The sequence below is a fragment of the Myxine glutinosa genome, chromosome 4 (assembly GCF_964187855.1).
Source record: "Myxine glutinosa chromosome 4, kmMyxGlut1.1, whole genome shotgun sequence".
Taxonomy (NCBI): Eukaryota; Metazoa; Chordata; class Myxini; order Myxiniformes; family Myxinidae; genus Myxine; species Myxine glutinosa.
In genome coordinates this window covers 71,006,902-71,027,604 of record NC_136264.1, presented here as the reverse complement: position 1 = coordinate 71,027,604, position 20,703 = coordinate 71,006,902, and the positions used below count along the sequence as shown (strand labels likewise).

The 20,703-nt window shown below is 48.2% G+C and overlaps 1 protein-coding gene across 1 annotated transcript in view; it reads left to right on the top strand.

Moving 5' to 3' along the window:
* LOC137424749 (uncharacterized) overlaps nt 1-20,703 on the top strand; it is a 69,218-nt gene that overhangs the window by 7,176 nt on the left and 41,339 nt on the right. Inside the window, exons 3-4 of the mRNA XM_068112513.2 lie at nt 18,571-18,873; nt 19,761-20,045. Coding sequence (XP_067968614.1) covers nt 18,571-18,873; nt 19,761-20,045 — 588 coding nt within the window. The remainder of the gene's footprint in view (nt 1-18,570; nt 18,874-19,760; nt 20,046-20,703) is intronic.

Here is a 20,703-nt window from a genome sequence, read left to right as displayed (position 1 = left end):
CCCCCCTTTTAAGGCTGAAGAAGAATTTGGTTGGAGCATCAAGGTCGTGTATGTACCTCATCTTCAGGCGCAATAAAGCATTTTGTGCTCGCCTTTCGGATATGGAATTCAGTAAGGCCGTTTTTCCATGGATTTGTTGCCTCATTCCCTGGTAGCTCACACTTGCGGTTCCCTGAAGCTGTTCCTGTAATTCCAGGATTTCATCTTCAAGTAAGGTTGTGGTTTTTCTTTCCTCTTGAACACCATACGCACGATATTGTTGGCAGATCAGTCTGATGTGCGTTTTGGCATTATCCCACCATTGTCTGAGGTTTGAGAAATTCCCTTGGGAGGCAACCAGAATATTCCAAATTTCCGGAAAAATGTCCTTAAAGGTACTATCATCAAGTAAGTTGTTATTAAATTTCCAAAAAGCACTCTTGTGTTTCGGGCAGGGGGCAGAAATTTTGAGAAATGTTGCGCTGTGGTCCGAGAATCCTGATGGGCAAATTTTGGATGACAGAACGAGGCGTTCAAGTGGAGGATTAATATAAAACTTGTCCAAGCGAGCAAGTACAATATTACCCTGAATACATCGACACCATGTGTATTGCCTGATTGATGGGTGCTGTACCCGCCATATATCTGTCAAATTCATTTGTTTTAAAAATTTGGTGAGAGGGATTGTGGAGGCAGGATGGGGCTCTGCACTGTTCCTGTCGAGTTGGGGTTGGAGGGTGCAGTTAAAATCTCCACCAATACAAACATGATTGTCTTGGTTTTTTAGGGCGTTTTGACTGTCGAGGGACGTTAGGTGTGTCCCAAGGTCATTAAAAAAAACTCGCCGAGCTACAGGCGTACTTGGGGCATAGATATTAAAAATAGTATAGAATTTTCCATAGTAGTGGAATTCTTGGGATGCTAGGGATCCCTTGTGTATTTCGTCGAATTTAAGCGATGAAGGCGAAAAGGAGGGGCTAATAATTATTGCGACACCGCCTTTGCGGGAGTCACCGTTACTAAAGAAGGACAGGCCGGGGAAGAGCCGACACCACTCTGCGACACAGCAGTCGTTGGCATGGGTCTCTTGTAAGAGGGCAATGTCAACTTTCTTCTGCAATAAAAAATCCCTTACTTGAACTTTACGGACAGAGCTACATCCTCCGTTAATATTCAGGCTACAAATGGAAAAACTCATTACAGCTATAAGGAGGAGTGACCACCACTCAATTTTTTGATAGCAGTTCATTCTTAGCTTTTTGCAACCACTTCTTTAAACGGTGACGTTGGGAGGAATTGAAATTAAAAACGTGGGGCCGTTTTACCATCAGTTTAGCGGAATGTATAAAATCAGGTAGCTCCGGAAAAAAGGTTTCTATTACAACATTCCTTTTTCGGAATGTGTCCTTAAGAAACCTTTTTATCTCGGAGGGAGGGATTGGAGGGATTTCTTCTTCCTTAAGGCTACCACATTCACTAACAGAGTCATCTATATCAGATGGCTCAGATGGTGTGTCACACTGGTTTTCATCATTTATCTCCTCACCGTCATCACATCCCTCCACGTTATCGGATGGGGCATAGTCCATAGAGGGGGGGGGGGGGGGGGGACGGGGAGGGAGAGAAATGAGCCATCTTCAGGGGAGGGGGGGGGTACTAATTTTTGTGGTTCAACCATATCAGTTTCTAGGTCAGTAGACAAGGGCGAGGATTCATCCACATCTATGTCCTCCAATACCGAGAAACGATTTTCTGTGACGAGGGACAAATCTAGGCCAGAGAGGAGGGCCTGTCGGTTTTCAGTTGTAGGTTTTTTAAAGAGGTGACCGTTTTCATCTGTTGTTTGCAGATGTCTTTTTCCTTTTGGGCAGACTAATTGAAACTCGTCCTGGTTAGTGGGAAGAGATTGCAAGGGTTTGGGGGGAGGGGGGGGGAGGGAGGACGTGATCATCGGGAGGGGGATCCCATCGGCTACCACGGCGGGAGAGGTAGGATCAGTTATAGCAGGCAACAAGCTGTGATTGGACGATGTCGCCTGGGGGGTGAGATCTATAGTTAACAGGAGATGGCTGCAATTAGATCCTTCAGTAGAGGGAGGGGCCCCTGTTTCAAGGGGAGGGGAGGGGGGTACGGCGGGGGGGTTTGGATTGGTGGTAAGAGGGCTTGGGTCGGTGGTGGACAGATTGGGATCAGTGGTGGTAAAGCTTGGGTCGATGGTGGGAAGGTTCGGGTCGGTGGTGGGAGGGCTTGGTTCGGCGGCGGGAGGGCTTGGTTCGGTGGTGGGAAGGTTTGGTTCGGTGGTGGGAAGGCTTGGTGGTGGGAGGGCTTGGGTCAGTGGTGGGAGGGTTTGGACCGGTGGTGGGAATGTGGGGGGGTTGCTTATTCCCGGTTCGGAGGGGAGGTTGCACTTGTGGAGAATTCTCTTTTCGGGGGCAGTCATGCTTAACATGCCCAAATTGTCCGCAGCCAAAACATTTTAGAACGTTGGTGGACACGTACACTGTATATTCGTTCTGTTGATGTTTTAATTTTATTATAAGGTTTAAATCCTTCTGGGAATTTTTTAAAATCATAAACACTTGCCGCCGGAATGAAACCACGTGCCTTAAATCGTTGTTTCGTGACCCGAAGGGAATCATGGAGATACGAGACACGATGGTACCGTATCGGGACAACTCTTTAATTAGTACATCGTCGGATACAAATGGGGGGCAATTTGATATCACGACTTTTATCGCTGGGCTATCTAGTGGGGAAATCATTACAAATAAATCTGGATCGATTGTCAAACCCTGTTCGACAATTTGTGGGACACAATCCACGTCGGACAAAAAAATAACGATCCGCTTGTTCATCCGCGAAGCGGCAACAACCTTGTCGATCCCGACAACACGACCGGTTGCGAGGACAACGTCCTCGACACTAACCTCACGTTCCGGAGGTACACAAAAGAACCCGTGCTTACGGGTCAGGCTCTGAAAGGCCGTAAATCGAGATAGTGCAGCTGCCATGCCGGAACAGCTGCACTTACAACCCCTCCCCAATTCGGGGAGGGTGAATATATTGTTGTGAATATGAGAATGTGTTTTATTTTTATTTTGTGGTGGTGGTAAAATGTTGTAAAAGGTTGTTGTAAAAGGTTGTTGTAAAATATCACCCCTCCTCCCTCCGTTGTGGTTGTATAAAGGTCAAAGGGCGTTCCCGTAGTTAGTCCATAGAAAAACATACATGTAGGTCACGATATATCTTTTCTTTTGATAGTTATCTCTTATTCTGTGTTTTAGGATAAGGCTGTGTCTCCCATTAATTAAAAGTACTCCATTGCACCAGTGAAAGAGAATAGACCCCCTTTCCTTCCCATCCCCAAAAGCCTCGATTGCCCATATTACCTCCCCTCCGATCCAATTGCCGCCATTGGCCACGAGGCAGGGTTGGGGAAGAAAGGCGTGTCTCCACCTCGTCATAGAGGGGGAGGAGTGAACCAGCCCCGCTCGACCAACCATGAGCCAGGGGTTTGGCTACAGAGGGCGGAGGAAGAGCGGTGGGGGAGGTTCGCAAAGGTTGAGGGGCGGGGGCCTATATAACCCAAGGCAGGGGTGTGGCAACGAGAGATGAGTTGGTCTGAGTCGGTTGCCAGAGGAGGGTCAGTGGTTGCGGTGGTGAGGAGTGAGAGAAAAGAAGAAAGAGTGAGGGTTTGGACCAGACAGGCAGACGGGAGATGAGCCTTTACCGAGAGACGAGAGGGAGTCCAAGGAGTTGAGTCCAACCAAGAAGTCCAGAGTTGAACTGCAGCTCGAGCCACCGCAACTGCATTTGCTGCAGCTGGAGCCACCGAAACAGCAGCCACAGCAGCGTGAGGCCTGGACGGCAGTTTGGAGCACGGCCGCGGAGGAGCGGCGGCTGCCCAACGAGTCAATCGTGCTGAAGGACCAGTGGACCTCCCTATCCCGCCAGCCATCCATCTCCCGCCAGTCCTATCATCAATTCCCCGCGTGAGTCAGTGTTCTGTTTGTGCTGTCCTGGGTTAGTTAAGTCTGTAGATAAGCTAAATTTGCACTGTGTCATCTGCGTCTTGTACTTGTAAATAAACTGAATTGCTTTTTGTTGCTTGTGTGTAAATAGTAAATAAATTCAGTAGTAATATTTCAAACCTTTTGTCTTTCGTCTTGGCCTTCTTTTTCCTCTTTGCATTCGTCGCCTTTGTCTTTTCCCCATTGGGCAGCTACGGTGCGATACGGCCAAAGTCTGGGTGAATCGGGTGAGTTTGTTAGGTCGCGGTCTTACACCACCGCTCGGTCTATAACATCTAACCGCGATCTATAACAATTGGTGTCAGGAGTGGGATTCGAACCTGGGACTAAATTTATTTAGCCCAAATTTTGGACACCAATTGTGTTAGTACTATAACAATTGGTGTCGAGGAGTGAGATCGGACCCGGAGCGCGTTTACGCGCTCGAAATTATAAAGCCGAAATTTGTTTGTTGTATAAAAATCCGAATTTTGAAATCGCGCCATGGCTGTTCAAGGCGACGGGATGCCGGTGGGAGAGATAGACGGGGTAGAATCGACCCAGGACCTCGGGGAAATGTATGTGGAAGAAAGGGAGGAGGAAAATGGCAATGTGGTTGCGGGAATATCAGGCGCGCAAAATGGCGCACTCGCTCACGTGGTTGAAGGGTCCCAAAATAGCGGCGCCGCGGAGGGCGAGCCTGCGGTGGCGGCTGGGGACGCTGGGCAAACCGGGTTTGACCTCAGATTATTCTTGACCCAACTGAATGCAAAAATGGATAGGATGGAGGGCCAAATGGGGGTAATGGGAAACCAAATGGGGGTAATGAGGGACGAAGCAAGGGGTACCGTTGAGGGGTTAGACAATAATTTTAAGGGGTTAGACAATAATTTAAAGGGGTTAGACAATAATTTTAAGGAGTTAGACAAGAAATTTGAGGGGTTAGACAATGGGATAGAAGGGGTGAAACATGGGTTAACGGGGGTGGAAAATAGAATGGCTGCCCAGGAGAATCAGTTAGAGGGGGTGAAAAATGGGTTAATGGGGTTAGAAAATAGGATGGAGGACAAATTGCGGGAAATAGGGGAACAATCCGCCCGGGAAATCGAACAGATGGGGAACCAGATGGAGGAAATACGACGAGGGGTGAGTGAGGAGGTCTCGGGGCTGCGCGAGGAGGTAAAGCGAGGCGAAAAGCGTATAGAGAAAGAGGTGAGAAATAATACGGCAAAGTTACAGGGGGGAATAGAAGATCTGACGGAGGAGGTGGAGCAGCTGACAGAGGGACAAACTAAGTTAGTGGAGCAGGTTCAAAAGAACACTGCGGTACTAGGAGGGTTAAAGGCGACACAAAAAGAAATTAAAAACGAATTAATAGCGACGCAGAGGCAATGTCAGATGGTACGGGAGGAACTGACAATGAGGGTGGAAGAGGTGACAGAAGCAATGGAGACGAAGGACCGGGAGGTAAGGACGCACGTAGAAACGGTCACGGTAGCCTTAGAGGACGAACTTGAGGAGACGCACCGAGAAATAAAAGAGGTTAAACAAAAATTAGAGGAAGTGGGAGAAGAGGTGAGTGAAATTAAGAAGGGACGGACAGAAACTAAGAGGGAGATAAAGGAGGAAGTCATGGAATATGTACAAGGTCTGTGTTCAAATCATGATGCGGTGCTCACTAACCAAATAAAAAGTTTGCAGGTGGCAGAGGAGGTGCGACGAGGTACGGAGGTGAGTGGCAATGTATATGATGTGAGGAAAGCTTCAGTCGGCTTGGGGATTGGTTTGGATCCGGGTGTTCGTGAAAGGCCGTTGGTGAAGTGTGTGACAGGTCAGGTGTGCGAAAAAAGAGGTGTGCGAGAATGTCCGACCATGGGGTGTGTGAGGAAAAAGTGCACGCCGAGGAGTGAGTGTGCCGTCAGGAGTGAGCCGGTCGGAGCGCGTGTGCGAGGGGGTACATGGAAGCGCGGTGTGGTGAGTGTTACGGAGGAAGTAACGAAAGAGTGTACACCTGTGGTGAGTGTTACAGAGGATGTAACGAGGAAGTGTACGCCTGTGGTGAGTGTTACAGAGGATGTAACGGGAGGGTTGACAGGTGAGCGAGGATGTACACCTGGGATGGAAGGATGCACACCTGGAATGGTAGAGCGTGTGTGGGAAGGCACATTTGAGTTGGTAGTGAGGCACGTGGTTGGGTGTGCGGGTGAGAGCACACCTGTGATCGTCACAAAGGAGGTGACCGAGAAAGGGGCGCGAAGCGGTGTATTGGTGAGGTGTGCGAGCAACGAATGTGTGCCAAAGTGTTCGGTGGTCAGGTGTGTGACCAAGTCGGTGAGCGGAGTGAGTGTACCGAGGTGTGAAAGAAAAGGTACGAGGAGAATGGGAACGGCTGCATGTATGAGCAAGAAAGAGGTAGCGTATGCATGTAAGCCTGCAGGTGAAGCGTCGACGGTAACCGGGTTAAAGGTTAGGTCGACTTTTAGCCGGATCGGGCCCTCGGTGCGTGCCGGGCTTCGCGTGCCGCGAGAACCAGCGGAGATCCGAGCCACGGCGGGTTCGAAAGGACCGCCGTGCGCGATCCACGCTGGGCCTCGCGTGGAGCGGCCGCGTCCGGGCTCCACTAGGCGGAGCGGGCAGCTCGATAGGAAGGGTCGTCATGGCGACCACTTTCTATTGAGACGTGCCGGCAGGTCGAGATCGGGACATTGGATGGCTCCACGCCGAAGTGGTGCATGGGATCTCGGCCCGGGTAAGCCTCCGTCCCTGCCCCGAATGCGGGACGTATCCAGCCGCTGGCACAAAACGACCCGCGTTCATTGCTCGGCTGTACGAAGCCGGGCTGTAGATGTGAATTGGCGCACCGAGAGGATGTAATAAGTAGACGGGTGATGGTGATAGTGATAGTGATTTAAAACGAAATTTAGAAAAGTGAATGGAATTGGCAGTAAATGGAAAATTTTTGAATTGTTGGATTTGGACGAGCGAAATTGGTAGTGAGAGACCCCCGATGTGGTGGGATGGCAAATCCACCATCCCTCACAGGTGGGGGCAAAGGAGCAATAGCTTATGGGGTGTATGGCAGTGAAAACTAGCCCGGGTGGGTTAGGTTATATTGATAGGGCCCTAGAAGATGACATTAGGTAACGTTAAGGTTAGTTAGTGACTGATACCTGTAGTGGGGACGCAGGTAGATTAGTATGGATGATAATGACGTGGGAGCGCAATAGTTTAAAGGGACGACTGGGAAGCGCAAGTTTCAGAGGGGAGTAGTTAGCTGAGATGATGCCGTGTGTGTGAGGATTGAACGGGTGAGAATGGAACAGGTGTGATTGCACAGGTGTGCAACTGAACAGGTGTGTGGAGCAGTGTATGAGGGAGTAGTGGTGATTGCGTGTTGTGTTGACCAAATGGTCCAGGAAGAAAGGAGGGTGCAGGTGGCACCAGGTATGATTGCACAGGTGTGCAACGACAGGTGAATGAAAGACAGGTGTATGGAATAAATGGTATGGAGTATTGGAATGGATGGTCGTGGAGTGAGTATGGTGGAAATTGTGGAGTGGAGTGGATGGTGCGAAGGTGTGAATGGGGGAAGAGTGGACCCCCATCACGGATACCCGGGGCGGGTAGTGTAAGTGTTAGGTAGAGGGTATAGGTAAATTGTGGTTGGATATTGGCATCTGTGGTGCGAGTGGAAGAATGGTCTTTGGATGGGTGCATTAGTGTTGTGGAAATGGCTGGGCGTGTAGCCTGTTAGTGTGTGTAGTTGTTTGAGCACTCCACCACTGTGAGGATGTCGGCCAGGTGAGGCCGCAGGTGGGCTCTGGGAGCCGGTAGTAGTTGTTGTGGATGGGGCCCGAGGATCCGGAGGACGGACCCGGGTAGCCCAGTGCCAGAGGGCACCATGGGGTGACAGAGCCAGGAGAGGGGCTGCCCCCAGTTAGATAGGTTAGGGTGAGGAGCTAGGTAAGCTCGGGTGGCAACTACAGTGGTGGAGGTGTGCAGGTGGGTAGACCTGTTGGGAGAGCTACACGTCGCGGCCCAGAAATTGTGCGAGGGCACCGGGAGATGAATCGGGGGAGTGAGACCCCAAATTGAAAAGCACCACAGTTTGGCCAATGGGAATTGGTTTTCAGAACCCATAGTGTAAGTTGGCCAATGGATTGGCAGGGAAAGACCCCGGGTAGTGTAAAGTGTGTTAAAGTCATTTAGAGGATAGTTAGGATGAAGGATCTCCTCGCACCATCTGCATCCACTCACCTGAGGTGACAGGTACTCCGCACCATGCCATGTTTAATTATTTTTGATGCAAATGTTTTGGATTGTGAGACGCATCATGACGTGGGTGTGACATTGTGCTTTGATGTTCCATCTCTGCCTCCTTATGAGGATTGATGATGAATTGATGATGGCAAATTTTTGAAGTAGAGGGATTGTGGTGACGAATTTGATATAGGGGAAATATGGGGAAGACGTGACAGTAGTGACGAATTGGTAATGTGTAGGTTTTGTACATATGGGGTAAGGGCAAGGGTGGGCTAGGTAACAGGGGGGTGACGTACGGTAGGGACGAGCTTTCTCACTTCGCCCTCCGTACGCATTTCGCCTTGCATTGCCTTTTTGATGTGTACCCTTGAGACCTTACCCCTCGCTCATCTGTCTTGTCCCCCCTTTTTGTCTCCCACATGAGGACCTGAGCGCCGTTGGGCGCCGAGGGGAGCGTGCGTGGGTCGGCCATTGTGCGCCCGAAATTCCCAGAACCAGCTGTCTGCATCGATGCACCACATTATGGACCACATGTCAGTGGCCGAGCACCACTTATGGACCCCATGGGTTGGGGCAAGGCCCCTCTGCTGGAACCGGCCATGAGGGCCCGAAATCTTGCTGGCGGACCTTGGCCACAGGGCACCGATGCCCCACAGGTGAACCACACGTAGTCGGCCCTGTGGGCCATAAATAAAGATAAATAAAATGGACACGTTTGGGCAAGCTTTATTGCAAATAGGCCGCCAGTAAGCAAAGCAAATGAAAATGACAACAACTGGAAGAAATAATGATAACCAGCAGAGGGAGCCGAAGAGCAAGAGACACCTGCAGGGTTGGGTTTGTTGGTTTTATTTTATTCATTGAACAATGGTGACTGCACCGATTGGTGCTTGGGTGTGTATTGGTGCGTTTTTGGGTGCTTTAATGGTGCATTGATGCAGAGCAGACTGTCCTCCCCCCAGAAAGAACAATTACAGGTCCTGGGTTAGTTTTGTAAATAAAAATAGCGTCAATTGTAAATAATGCTTCCCACCGTCAGTGTGTAGTTTGAAGACCATTCCGCAATTCGGTTAACTGTGGGCGTAAGTCTGTTAGGCAGGGTGCAATGGAGCAGCGGGACACATTTATTTATGTTTTAAAACTGTCGCACTCAGGGTCAGGCTAAAAGTAGAGGGAACTACACCTACATGCCACACTAAGGTAAAAGTAATAGGCCCGGGACGTGCCTAAGGGGAGGAGGGTGCAGTGTTGTGAATATGAGAATGTGTTTTTTTTTTATTTTGTGGTGGTGGTAAAATGTTGTAAAAGGTTGTTGTAAAAGGTTGTTGTAAAATATCACCCCTCCTCCCTCCGTTGTGGTTGTATAAAGGTCAAAGGGCGTTCCCGTAGTTAGTCCATAGAAAAACATACATGTAGGTCACGATATATCTTTTCTTTTGATAGTTATCTCTTATTCTGTGTTTTAGGATAAGGCTGTGTCTCCCATTAATTAAAAGTACTCCATTGCACCAGTGAAAGAGAATAGACCCCCTTTCCTTCCCATCCCCAAAAGCCTCGATTGCCCATATTACCTCCCCTCCGATCCAATTGCCGCCATTGGCCACGAGGCAGGGTTGGGGAAGAAAGGCGTGTCTCCACCTCGTCATAGAGGGGGAGGAGTGAACCAGCCCCGCTCGACCAACCATGAGCCAGGGGTTTGGCTACAGAGGGCGGAGGAAGAGCGGTGGGGGAGGTTCGCAAAGGTTGAGGGGCGGGGGCCTATATAACCCAAGGCAGGGGTGTGGCAACGAGAGATGAGTTGGTCTGAGTCGGTTGCCAGAGGAGGGTCAGTGGTTGCGGTGGTGAGGAGTGAGAGAAAAGAAGAAAGAGTGAGGGTTTGGACCAGACAGGCAGACGGGAGATGAGCCTTTACCGAGAGACGAGAGGGAGTCCAAGGAGTTGAGTCCAACCAAGAAGTCCAGAGTTGAACTGCAGCTCGAGCCACCGCAACTGCATTTGCTGCAGCTGGAGCCACCGAAACAGCAGCCACAGCAGCGTGAGGCCTGGACGGCAGTTTGGAGCACGGCCGCGGAGGAGCGGCGGCTGCCCAACGAGTCAATCGTGCTGAAGGACCAGTGGACCTCCCTATCCCGCCAGCCATCCATCTCCCGCCAGTCCTATCATCAATTCCCCGCGTGAGTCAGTGTTCTGTTTGTGCTGTCCTGGGTTAGTTAAGTCTGTAGATAAGCTAAATTTGCACTGTGTCATCTGCGTCTTGTACTTGTAAATAAACTGAATTGCTTTTTGTTGCTTGTGTGTAAATAGTAAATAAATTCAGTAGTAATATTTCAAACCTTTTGTCTTTCGTCTTGGCCTTCTTTTTCCTCTTTGCATTCGTCGCCTTTGTCTTTTCCCCATTGGGCAGCTACGGTGCGATACGGCCAAAGTCTGGGTGAATCGGGTGAGTTTGTTAGGTCGCGGTCTTACACCACCGCTCGGTCTATAACATCTAACCGCGATCTATAACAATATAATACAATCTTCCCTACCCGAACTCCGGGAATGGGAAGCAATCAGACCTCTCCGATTTCCTTAACTTCGGAAAAGGGAGGCAACAAAACAAACTGAAGGAAGGATAAACGAAAGGAAAAAAAAGAAAATAGAGGTTTAAGATGAAGGAGCAAACACCGATCGGGCGACGCCCAAAAACGGCGAACCCTTACCAGCGATCACCCTGTGCTCTCCGGCTCTCTCTCCCGTCTCAACGTATATGGGAATCACCAGGAAGACTCCACGAACAGGTACAAGGACACAGAGGGGGGAAAACGGGGGGGGGGGGGGGGATGGAGCAACAACACAGAGCACTCACAGGCCTCCACAAGCAGACGCCATGACAGTACAACCAGCATGCAAACGACCAGCAGGGAGAGCGAGAGAAGGAGAAAGAGAAAGAGACTGAGGGACTGACTTGACATTTAAACCCTTTTTATTATAAAAGTATAAAACAAGAGTAACACCAAAGCACGCTTCAAGGAAATTCAACAAAGTCATAGAAATCCCGAAAGGGAAAAACAATCAGTGCACTGCAATCCAAACAACAGAAAAGGCGAAAATACCAAAAAACACAAGGAGAAAAACTAGGCACAATTTCATAATTTCTAAACTAGACATAATTAATTCTATATGTACAAATTTACATTTGCAAACATGAGGAGAGACGGAAGAAAGAAAGAGTAGGTCAAGAGAAGGAGAGGAAAAAAACCGGCAAGGAGAAGCATGGAACAATGTATGAGAACAACCGAAATATATTATAAAGCAATTATTAATTTGTTATCTTGGACTTTACAAATCCCTTCAACACACCAGGTCGCAATAAAATTTGCAAGGTCGTTTGCAGTTTGGGCATAGTTCAATTCAAGTTTGAGCCTTGCTGACACCAAAGAACTTAAAAAAACCATAATACTACATTCTTGCATGGGTTCACCACCCAGTTTCGCCTTCCGTGACAGGTATACGGCAAGTTTAGCAGTGGCGGTTAGGAAACCGAATACAATAGAAGTAGGTTCCTTTTTGGGAGGAAACCCAAAGATGTAAGCTTTCAAAGAAAAGGTAATCCGCAATCTATGGGAAATAAAATTTAACCAATAAAACAAAGGAGAAAGTCTTTCACAATTAATGAAGGCATGAAACAAGTCTTCCCTCTCCGGACAAAAGGGGCAACAGCCGGAAATGGGGGGAAAAAACTAATAACAGCATTGGAGGGAACAATCCAGTGGGCCAAACGCCACTGGAGGTCACCTGTTCTTTTAGATATAAGTCCAGCATACATTGTATCCCATAAAGGCTCAGAGGGGGGACCGGGAGGCAAGAGTCCTTTCCACCGGGTAACCCCAGTTAGAGGTGGGTCCCTGAGAAGTAGTTTAACACAAGATCTATAGATGCTGTTGCTGCTCATTGCATGGAAAGTCACACATAGGCCGACAAATCCGCCTAAGTGTGACTTAGGCTACACATAGGCGGATTTGTCGGCGACTACTGGTGACTGGAAAAATCGCCACCACCCGCCGACAATCGTAATGAAACTGTAATGGACGGTCTTCTGTAGTCGTGGTTATCCTTCCCAGGTCGGCTGCAGTTGGCAAGAGCCGCAAAGGGGCCAAATATTTTTTTAAATGTTTAAAAACGGCGTGCTCAGTCGTCCTCAAAAAAAATCCGCCATGCTGTCGTGATGGAACCGCCATGCTGTCGTCGGTATCCGTAATAAGACCGTAAAGCGGCCGCAACCCAGTCGCTCATAGTCTTCCGCAATTGCCCCAGCATCGCCCCACCAGCTAGCACGGCAGAGATGTGAATGCCATACGGCCTTCCTGCGGCATCTTCCCGACTACGGGCCGACACTGTTGCAGCTGCATGTCGAGTGCAGAAGAACTGTCACGTCTCCCCTGCGGCTATGGGAGACTGACGACGACAGTAGTAGGACTAGTGGCGGCCGAGTTACGGCCATTGGCGACAGAGATACGACTGCCTGGCGACTGCATTACGACATACCACGATTTTCTGGCCAGGTATAAATAGGGGTGGACATTTCAGCTCACTGCAGTATGTTCTATGGTCAAGGTCTACCAAGGGTCTCTCTACCAACATCTATCATGGATGATGAACATAGGATGAAGCTGGTCCTTCTGAATGACTTGGCAGCACTGGACCAAGATATTGCTGCGAATGACCTACTGCTGGCTCATGCTGAGCTCCATTCCATGGCAAGACAGGATGGTGTGAGGGTCTCCGTGGAGTGAGGTCCTGTGGTGCCGACAAGGATATGGCTTTATTGTTTGGACTTGGGACTTTTGGGAACTTTATTTTTGGGGCTTTGGTCCTTTGGAAACTTTATTTATGGGACTTGGGACCAGTGGAAATAATTTGTTGGACTTTATTTCCATTCTCTCTCCCTGCAGAAAAGTTTGATTATTACATTACAATGATACATCTTTATTAACTTTCTTATTGTACATCAAACATCTTTATGCTTCATGTCATACATCATTGAAATGAATAAAGTGAAATGTAAAATAGAGAAATAAAGATAAATTTAAAAAATGCAAAATAGAAACACTGTAACGGTAGCATTAGCCGTCTGATGAGTGCCTGTAGCGAGGACGAAACGGTGATTTTTGAAATTTATATTTAATACAAACAAATTTATTTGTTCATATTAAATATAAATTTGTTCATAGCACAAGTATCCAATAATGAATCACAATGTTCATAGCACAAGTATCCAATAGCACAAATATCCACAAGTAATCACTAATGTGTCAATAATCCTGACTGCCAGAGTCATCGTCATCGTCAGCTGGTGGCAGGTTCGGTGTAGACATCGTCTCTTGATGTGTGAATCATATGTGAATGATTGTGTGTGATCACACAATCATCATGTGTGAATCGTCTCCAATCGCCGGCGGTCTTATTGCAGTCTTGCGGACGTCGGAGTAAACCGCCATCCGGGCCCAATGCAGTCGCCGCGATCCGCCATCAGTCGTAATCTAGCCGCCAGACTGTCGCCACGCTGCCACCGTGCATCCGCAATGCAGTCGTCGTCGATCTTCAACAGTCGCCATCCCACTCGGGGCGTCGTCGCAATGCAGTCGCAATGTGGCCGCCTGCAGCTGCCATACTGCCGCCTGACCATATTTGACCACCCGAAATCGCCAGTAGTCGCCGAAAAATCTTGATCGCTGGCAGTCGCCAGTAGTCGCCAAAATATCCGCCTATGTGTGACAGGGGCCTTAGCGACGGGTACTTTGTACATAGCAAGCCAGTTGATCGAAGTGGAATGAGTAGTCTGGAGCATTCTCGTCCAATGTGCTAGTGGTTCTGCAGGTCTATCAGGAACAAGGGTTTTAACACACATACCATAAACAGAAGATTTTCCCATCAATTGAAAAGAGATGAAACCTTGAAAATGAAGCAAAAGCTCTGGAAAGGGATGTTGGGTTCATAGAGGGCCAGTTTCCACTTGTGGAGCCCATTTTAACCTGGTTTGCTTGAAAAAGCACAGAATCACAGAAAAAAAATCCTCCCAATGACTCGAATGGACCTAACTCCAGTGGCCACAGCGACGTCAGCAGCTGGTTCTGACAAGGTGGGTAAGGAAGAAGTGAACAACTCTATAACTTCGTTGTCGATGTTCTTAGCATGATAAAGTTCAAAGAAGTAGTATTTGAGTTTGAGTGAGGCTCTGATATCTTTTTGATCATGCGTTATCCTTCCTTCCTTTGTTCTTACTGAAGTTATCTGTTGACTACTCGTTGTTTGAGCTTCCAGTCCAAAAAAGAACTTGGAGGAGGTATCCAGGTGACACAAGTTCTCCATTCGGAGACGAATCAGCGCTCCTCTGGCTTCCTTTGCACAAAGCCCAGCAAGAAGAGCTTTTTGCTTTGCCAGCAAAAGGTTGGTTCTTTCATCACTGGAGGCCGAGAGGTTGGACTGCAAGGAAAATATTTCTTTGGAAACCAAGAATTGGAGGGCAGAGTCATATTTGGTATGGTAAGCTCCATATTGTTGGCAAAAATATCTTATCTGCACTTTGGCGTTGTCCCACCATTGCCCAAGGTGGGGGAAAGAAGGTTTCCGTTGAAGCAGGGCTTTCCAGAACACACGAAAGGCATCAACAAACAGTTGGTCGTCCAAAAGGCTTACATTGAAGGTCCAGTAGGCAGCCCCACGATTCCGACCTGGTGGGTGAATACGAAGTGTGACCATGTGATGGTCTGAGAAGCCACTCGGGACAATGTCTACATTGCTCGCAACATTCAAAAAAACACCGTTGATGTAAAAACAGTCCAATCTTGCAAGTGATAGGTGGGCGTTTGAACACCGACACCACGTGTATTGGCGGACAGAAAGATTGCGGATTCTCCATACATCGACAAGGGAATACTTAGACAAAACTCTCAGCAGAGGCACCGTGCTTGCTGGGAGAGGTTCCTCTCCATTACGATCAATGGCGGAGTCCGTTATGCAGTTGAAATCTCCACCCAAGCAAACAAGTCCGTTAAAATAAATGTGTGCAAGAGAAGTTTCCAAGTGCGTGTAAAAGGCAAGTCTCTCCGTGCTATCACTCGGCGCGTAGACGTTCAGAACAGTGTGTTTAATACCATTGTGTGTAAAGGTGAGTGCAATCAAATACCCTTTGATAATCTCATTAAAAACAACACGAGGACTGCAAAGGGAAGGTTGTATATAAACAGCTACCCCAGCCCTAGGGTGTTCAGACTACTAAAAAAACATTTCATTATTATCCTTTGCCATTCACTTGCACAAGAGGAGCTGCATCTTGTTTCTTGTAAAAGCAAAACATTAATGTGGTTTGCCCCAACAAACTGTTTAACTTCAGCTTTACGGAAGGAAGAGCGTCCCCCATTAATGTTTAAACTCGCTATAGAGAAAGCCATAGAGTTTTTGGGTGTGTCAAAAGCTTGGCCTGTCTACGTCTGCAGCTCCTTCTTTGCGTAAAGGATGCATTTCCGGAGGCGATACACTTGTGAATCGGTCACGCCAAGCAAGCTGTCCGGCTTTAAGGAGCAATCGCTTTGCAGAGATTATAAAGCTGGACAGGTCAGGGAAAAAGTCTTTAATTTTAACATGTTTCTTGCGAAAGGTGTCATGGAGAAACTTTATGATATCGGCAGGTGGAACACTGGGAACACTCTCTGAATCTTGGGAAAAACTTGGATCGTTCCACACTTCGATGCTGCCACTAGAAGCAAGCAACGAGGCCCCGTCCGAATCATAGTCCCAAGCAAGGGAAGGGAAGAGGGAAGAGGAGTGAGAGGAGGAGGAGGAGTGGGAGGGTGAAGAGGAGGATGGGGAGGAGGAGGTATGTTAATGGGAGCATCTTTGCATTCCACTTGGGGCAAACCTGGTATTTCACCAGTTGAAGCTTTGCATACTGATTCAACCAGGTCCGGAGGTATTCGTGACTCAGAAATTGAACACGCTTCACTCTCAGCAGGGAGGGGGATTATAATGGATTCAATGTTAATGTCCATGGGGCTTGTGACGATGGGAGCGGTCACGTGTGCTTCCTGATGCAAAATACCAATTTCCTACTCGTGTTCACCGGCCTCACAAGCAGGAATGTCATCATTCTCCGGAGCAAGAACATCAAATCCATTTTGTTGCTGTTTCTAAAGAAGAGTCATTGTTTTCGGCAGCCGGCGCCATCCTCTTTGCACAGCTCGTCGTCACATCTTGACTATTATCGGTTAGATGATTCAATTTATGTTTCCTTTTTGAAGGAACAACAGTAAAGCCTTCATTATCTGCCTGGGGTTGATTTACCCCCCCACCTCCGACGGTCCAGACAGATTGTTCGAGTTTGAGGCGTCACCACTCACCAGCGTGCCCAACTCTAGATGGACCACTGTTGGTCTCAATGGGCTCTACCGGCCTAGATGCGCCACTCGATGTAATCTTGGGGCAAGCGTTTTTTACATATCCAGATTGACCACATATAAAACAAGTCGCGGTCTCCGTCGCAATATAAATCTGGTAATTGCGATTTTTGTTTTTTAACGTCATCACTGCGTTGAGCGATTGAGCGTTGTCTTTTAGAATAATGTAGCAATGACGTCGGAACGACATGACGTGGCGAACCGAAACGTCAGAGCGCAGACGAAGCGGATTTCATCGAGATTCGTGACACAACCTTGCCAAAAACGCTTAAAGCAGCCACAATCTCCTCACTTGAGAAGAAGGGCGGGATATTGGACATGATTAACTTAACCGCCGTCGTGTCCAAAGGACTAACGTGAACAAAGACGTCTGGCAGTACGGATAGACCGGTTTCAACCGTCTGAGCCACGTGTCGCTCTTCCGACAGGAAAACCACGATATGTTGGTTCATTTTTGAAGCGGCGAGAACATTCTCAATTCCAACGAGCTCTCCTAGAGCAATCACCACATTATCAACACGAACTCCGTCAGGTGGAGCAATCGTCACTCCGTTCTTGCGAGTGAGTGACTCGTACACACGATTGTGCAAACGTTCGTTTGCCATAGCTTAAAGCAAAACAAGGGAAGCTTAAGTTAAACAAAAGAAACCTGCCACACGCAACCAGCAAGTGGAGGAAAATGAAAATAAGGAAAAAAGAGGTATAATGAGGAAGATAAACCACCGATGAGCGGCATACAAGGCCATAAGAACATGGCAGATGAAATGCAGGCCTGGAAACCAAGGGTTTCACGAAGAACCCGCGAAGCACTTACCATGTGCGCTCTCTTTCTCTCTCTCTTCTCAACAAGGAAGGGAAACACGGGGAAAACGTCACAAACACGTACAAGGACACAAAGAGAGTGAAATGGGGATAGGAAAGACCACTAACACAACACAGTACTCACAGCTCCACACACACAGCCGCCATGATGCCACACCCACGCACGACTTACCAACGACCAGGAGAGGCAGAGAGAGAGAGAGAGAGAGAGAGAGAGAGAGAGAGAGACAGAGAGAGAGAGAAAGAGTGGAGACAGAGAGAAAGAGAGACAGAAAGAGGGAGAGAGAGAGAGAGAGAGACAAGAGGGAAAAGGCCAGTCCATGGGGACCGATCCACACTCTGCCCATGACCATGTTGCCCTGACGAATCTCGGCAGCAGGGAAGAATAGGAAAGATTTGGCCGCCGACTTGCATTGGGGGGTACAACCACCCCGAAGAGGCATCTCCGATGGTTGTATGTACGATAGTTATTCCATCCTGAGAAATAAAAAATCTAACATGAGGTGCGCAGGTGGCACCATCTCTAGCGAAAGGAAACAATATCTATCCTTGAGAAACAGAATTGATTCTGGATGCCAGAATGAATTACCATAAAATTACCTTACACTGTGACCACCTTTGTGGTTCAAGAAGACCATTATAGACGTGATTATCTTCCTGCTCCCTGACTCTTGGTCTATTGGCTAAGTGCTATTTGCTCCTCATCGCCGTGTTTGCCTGACCACATATTCCATTAATTTCATGACAGAAAGCTCTCTAGCAGGAACTCTGGGGAGCAAATTTCCAAACAAGCCACAGTTTGCCTTCCTTCAAAGTGAGAACGTTTCTCACGTCATTATTGCAAAGCTGGCAAGAGAGCTGAGAGCTAGCTAGCTTACTCACCTTTAAGCTACCTGGTCTAGGTCGATTCATATAGTTTGACCATAGACAGTCATCTTGGTGCATCCAGAAGGGACATGAAGCCAACGTTCGTTCATTAAGTATAAAAATATTCCACTTATCATCGCCACGTTTCTGGCGAAAGTTACCAAGTCTGTAAGAATTGTTTTCTTTCTCCACAGGTTACACATCCAACAACACAGAAGTGCTGACCATGGCAGAAGGTCAGACAGCAAAGATGGACTGTGTGGGCCGACATTCATTCTCACAGCACGACTCTTTCAAATGGGAATGGATTCCAGACAGTCCGACATGCAACGTACACCTGGCACCTGAAAATAAGTTCCACGGGCGCATGTCGCACAAGTGGGAGCCTCCGACCCTCTGTATGCTGGAGCTGCGAAACCTCTCCTGGAGTGACTCCGGAAAACTGCACTTAATTGTCAATGACATTCAAAGAAATGTCCACTTGAGAGTAAAACGAGGTATTCAGCATAGTTTTATTTGGAGGTCTGAAAGCCAAATTAAATGAGGAAATATTTTTGTTTTCAGTGGCATCTACAGTACGATGACTTTGCATACATGTGATGTAGACATCATTACATGTACATATGGCTGTGGATGAGGCATATGGCATCATTACATGCACATATGCCCGGTGTTGGCTTAACGGTTAGGGCGGCGGGCTTGCGATCCTAAGGTCCTGAGTTTGAATCCCGTTCAGCTGTTGAATTAATACCAAGTGGGGTTGACTCAGCCTGTTCATCCTTCTGAGGTTGGTGAAATGAGTACCAGGGTACTGGATCCTCCCTCAAGGAGGTTGGTGGCAGGATTTGCACTCCGGCCGCGTTAAAAACACCGCATTCCGTAGCACACACAGTGGTGTGTGTTGGGATGGTGCTGAGGAGTCGTCCAGGGAGTCGCTGATCCAGTGTACGCTCCCATATGTGTATGTATTGAACCACCCTTAGAGGCCACTTTCCCCCACAGAGCAGGGGTTGGCCTTTTTCGGGCACCGTGGTCCCCTTTTTGAAGCGATGTTTTATGGCCGGATGCCGTTCCTGCCGCCAACCCTGTTAGTCGCCTCTTTCGACACACAGGGAATTACCAGTGAACTGGTACTCAATTTGCCGACCTCGGAAGGATGACAGGCTGAGTCAACCCCCCTGGTGTTCATTCAGCGATGGACCGGGATTTAAACCCAGGATCCTCGGATCCCAAGCCGGCACACTAACCACTAAGCCAACACCAGGCCTCTATGTTTATGTATGATGTAGGCAATCTTGTTTTGCACTATCTCCAAGCAGCGTTTGCCTCGCTGTACTCCTGATCACCTTGACCTAAAATCATTTTTTTCACATTGCATCCTCAGCCTGTGACTCCTTTCCACGGATCCATGCAGACCCACCAGGCCCAGCCGATGATAAAATAGATGTCCGGCTGCTGTGCGAAACTCCACAGGGGAATAGTGGCTCCACGTCGAAGAGCGCAATTCACTGGACCTTTAACGGGAAGGCCCTGCCAACAGGCGTGAGGAGAAGGGGTGACGGAAGCACTTTGCTCATCCAGGCTCCGCACACGAAGCATTTTGGTCTCTACGTTTGCAGCTTGAACCTAGCTGGTACCCGGCATGCTGAGTTTTGCTTTTCCTTCATAGGTAAGCACAAACCTTTTTGTTTTAAAATATAATCTCGCATGCAATTCTACAACGGAATCGGAAGCACCTTACATCCAACATTTACACCACAGAGTAGGGGAAAAGGGAAGTTTACCTTGAGTTATCCAACTGTGGATATTGATCCAAAAAGGCTTGTTGTGCCCAACTGTTGTCCCACTGCCAGTTACCTTTTTACCATTTGTTACCTCGTTCTTCCACGAGCTTTGATTTTGTATACAAAAAGTTACCATTTTACACACACTAGATTTACCCCCTCACTGCGGTAGGGGCCATTGGTTAAACCACTAGGTCACGTGTGCAGGAGAAAACTGCAAGTCATTTCACTGCCCTTGAGGGGCTGGGGGATTTATTTTGTGGCCATGACCCGACCTTTGGTATCTTGAGCACATATACCAAATTTGGTGGGGATAGGCAAAGCCGTTTCCAATTCCATAAGGTTCAGATATACCCACAGAGAATTGCTGAATTTTCTGACGCAACTACAGAAATAGCCCCTTGTTACATACCTGGGTTATATCTTGAATCATGATTTGTAAAAATTAGGTTATCAGTCTCTTAAGGACAGGCAGGATAGCCTAGAGGCACACAAACTCGCCTCCTGAGCTGTCTAGCCTGGGTTTGAACCTTGGCCTAGCTC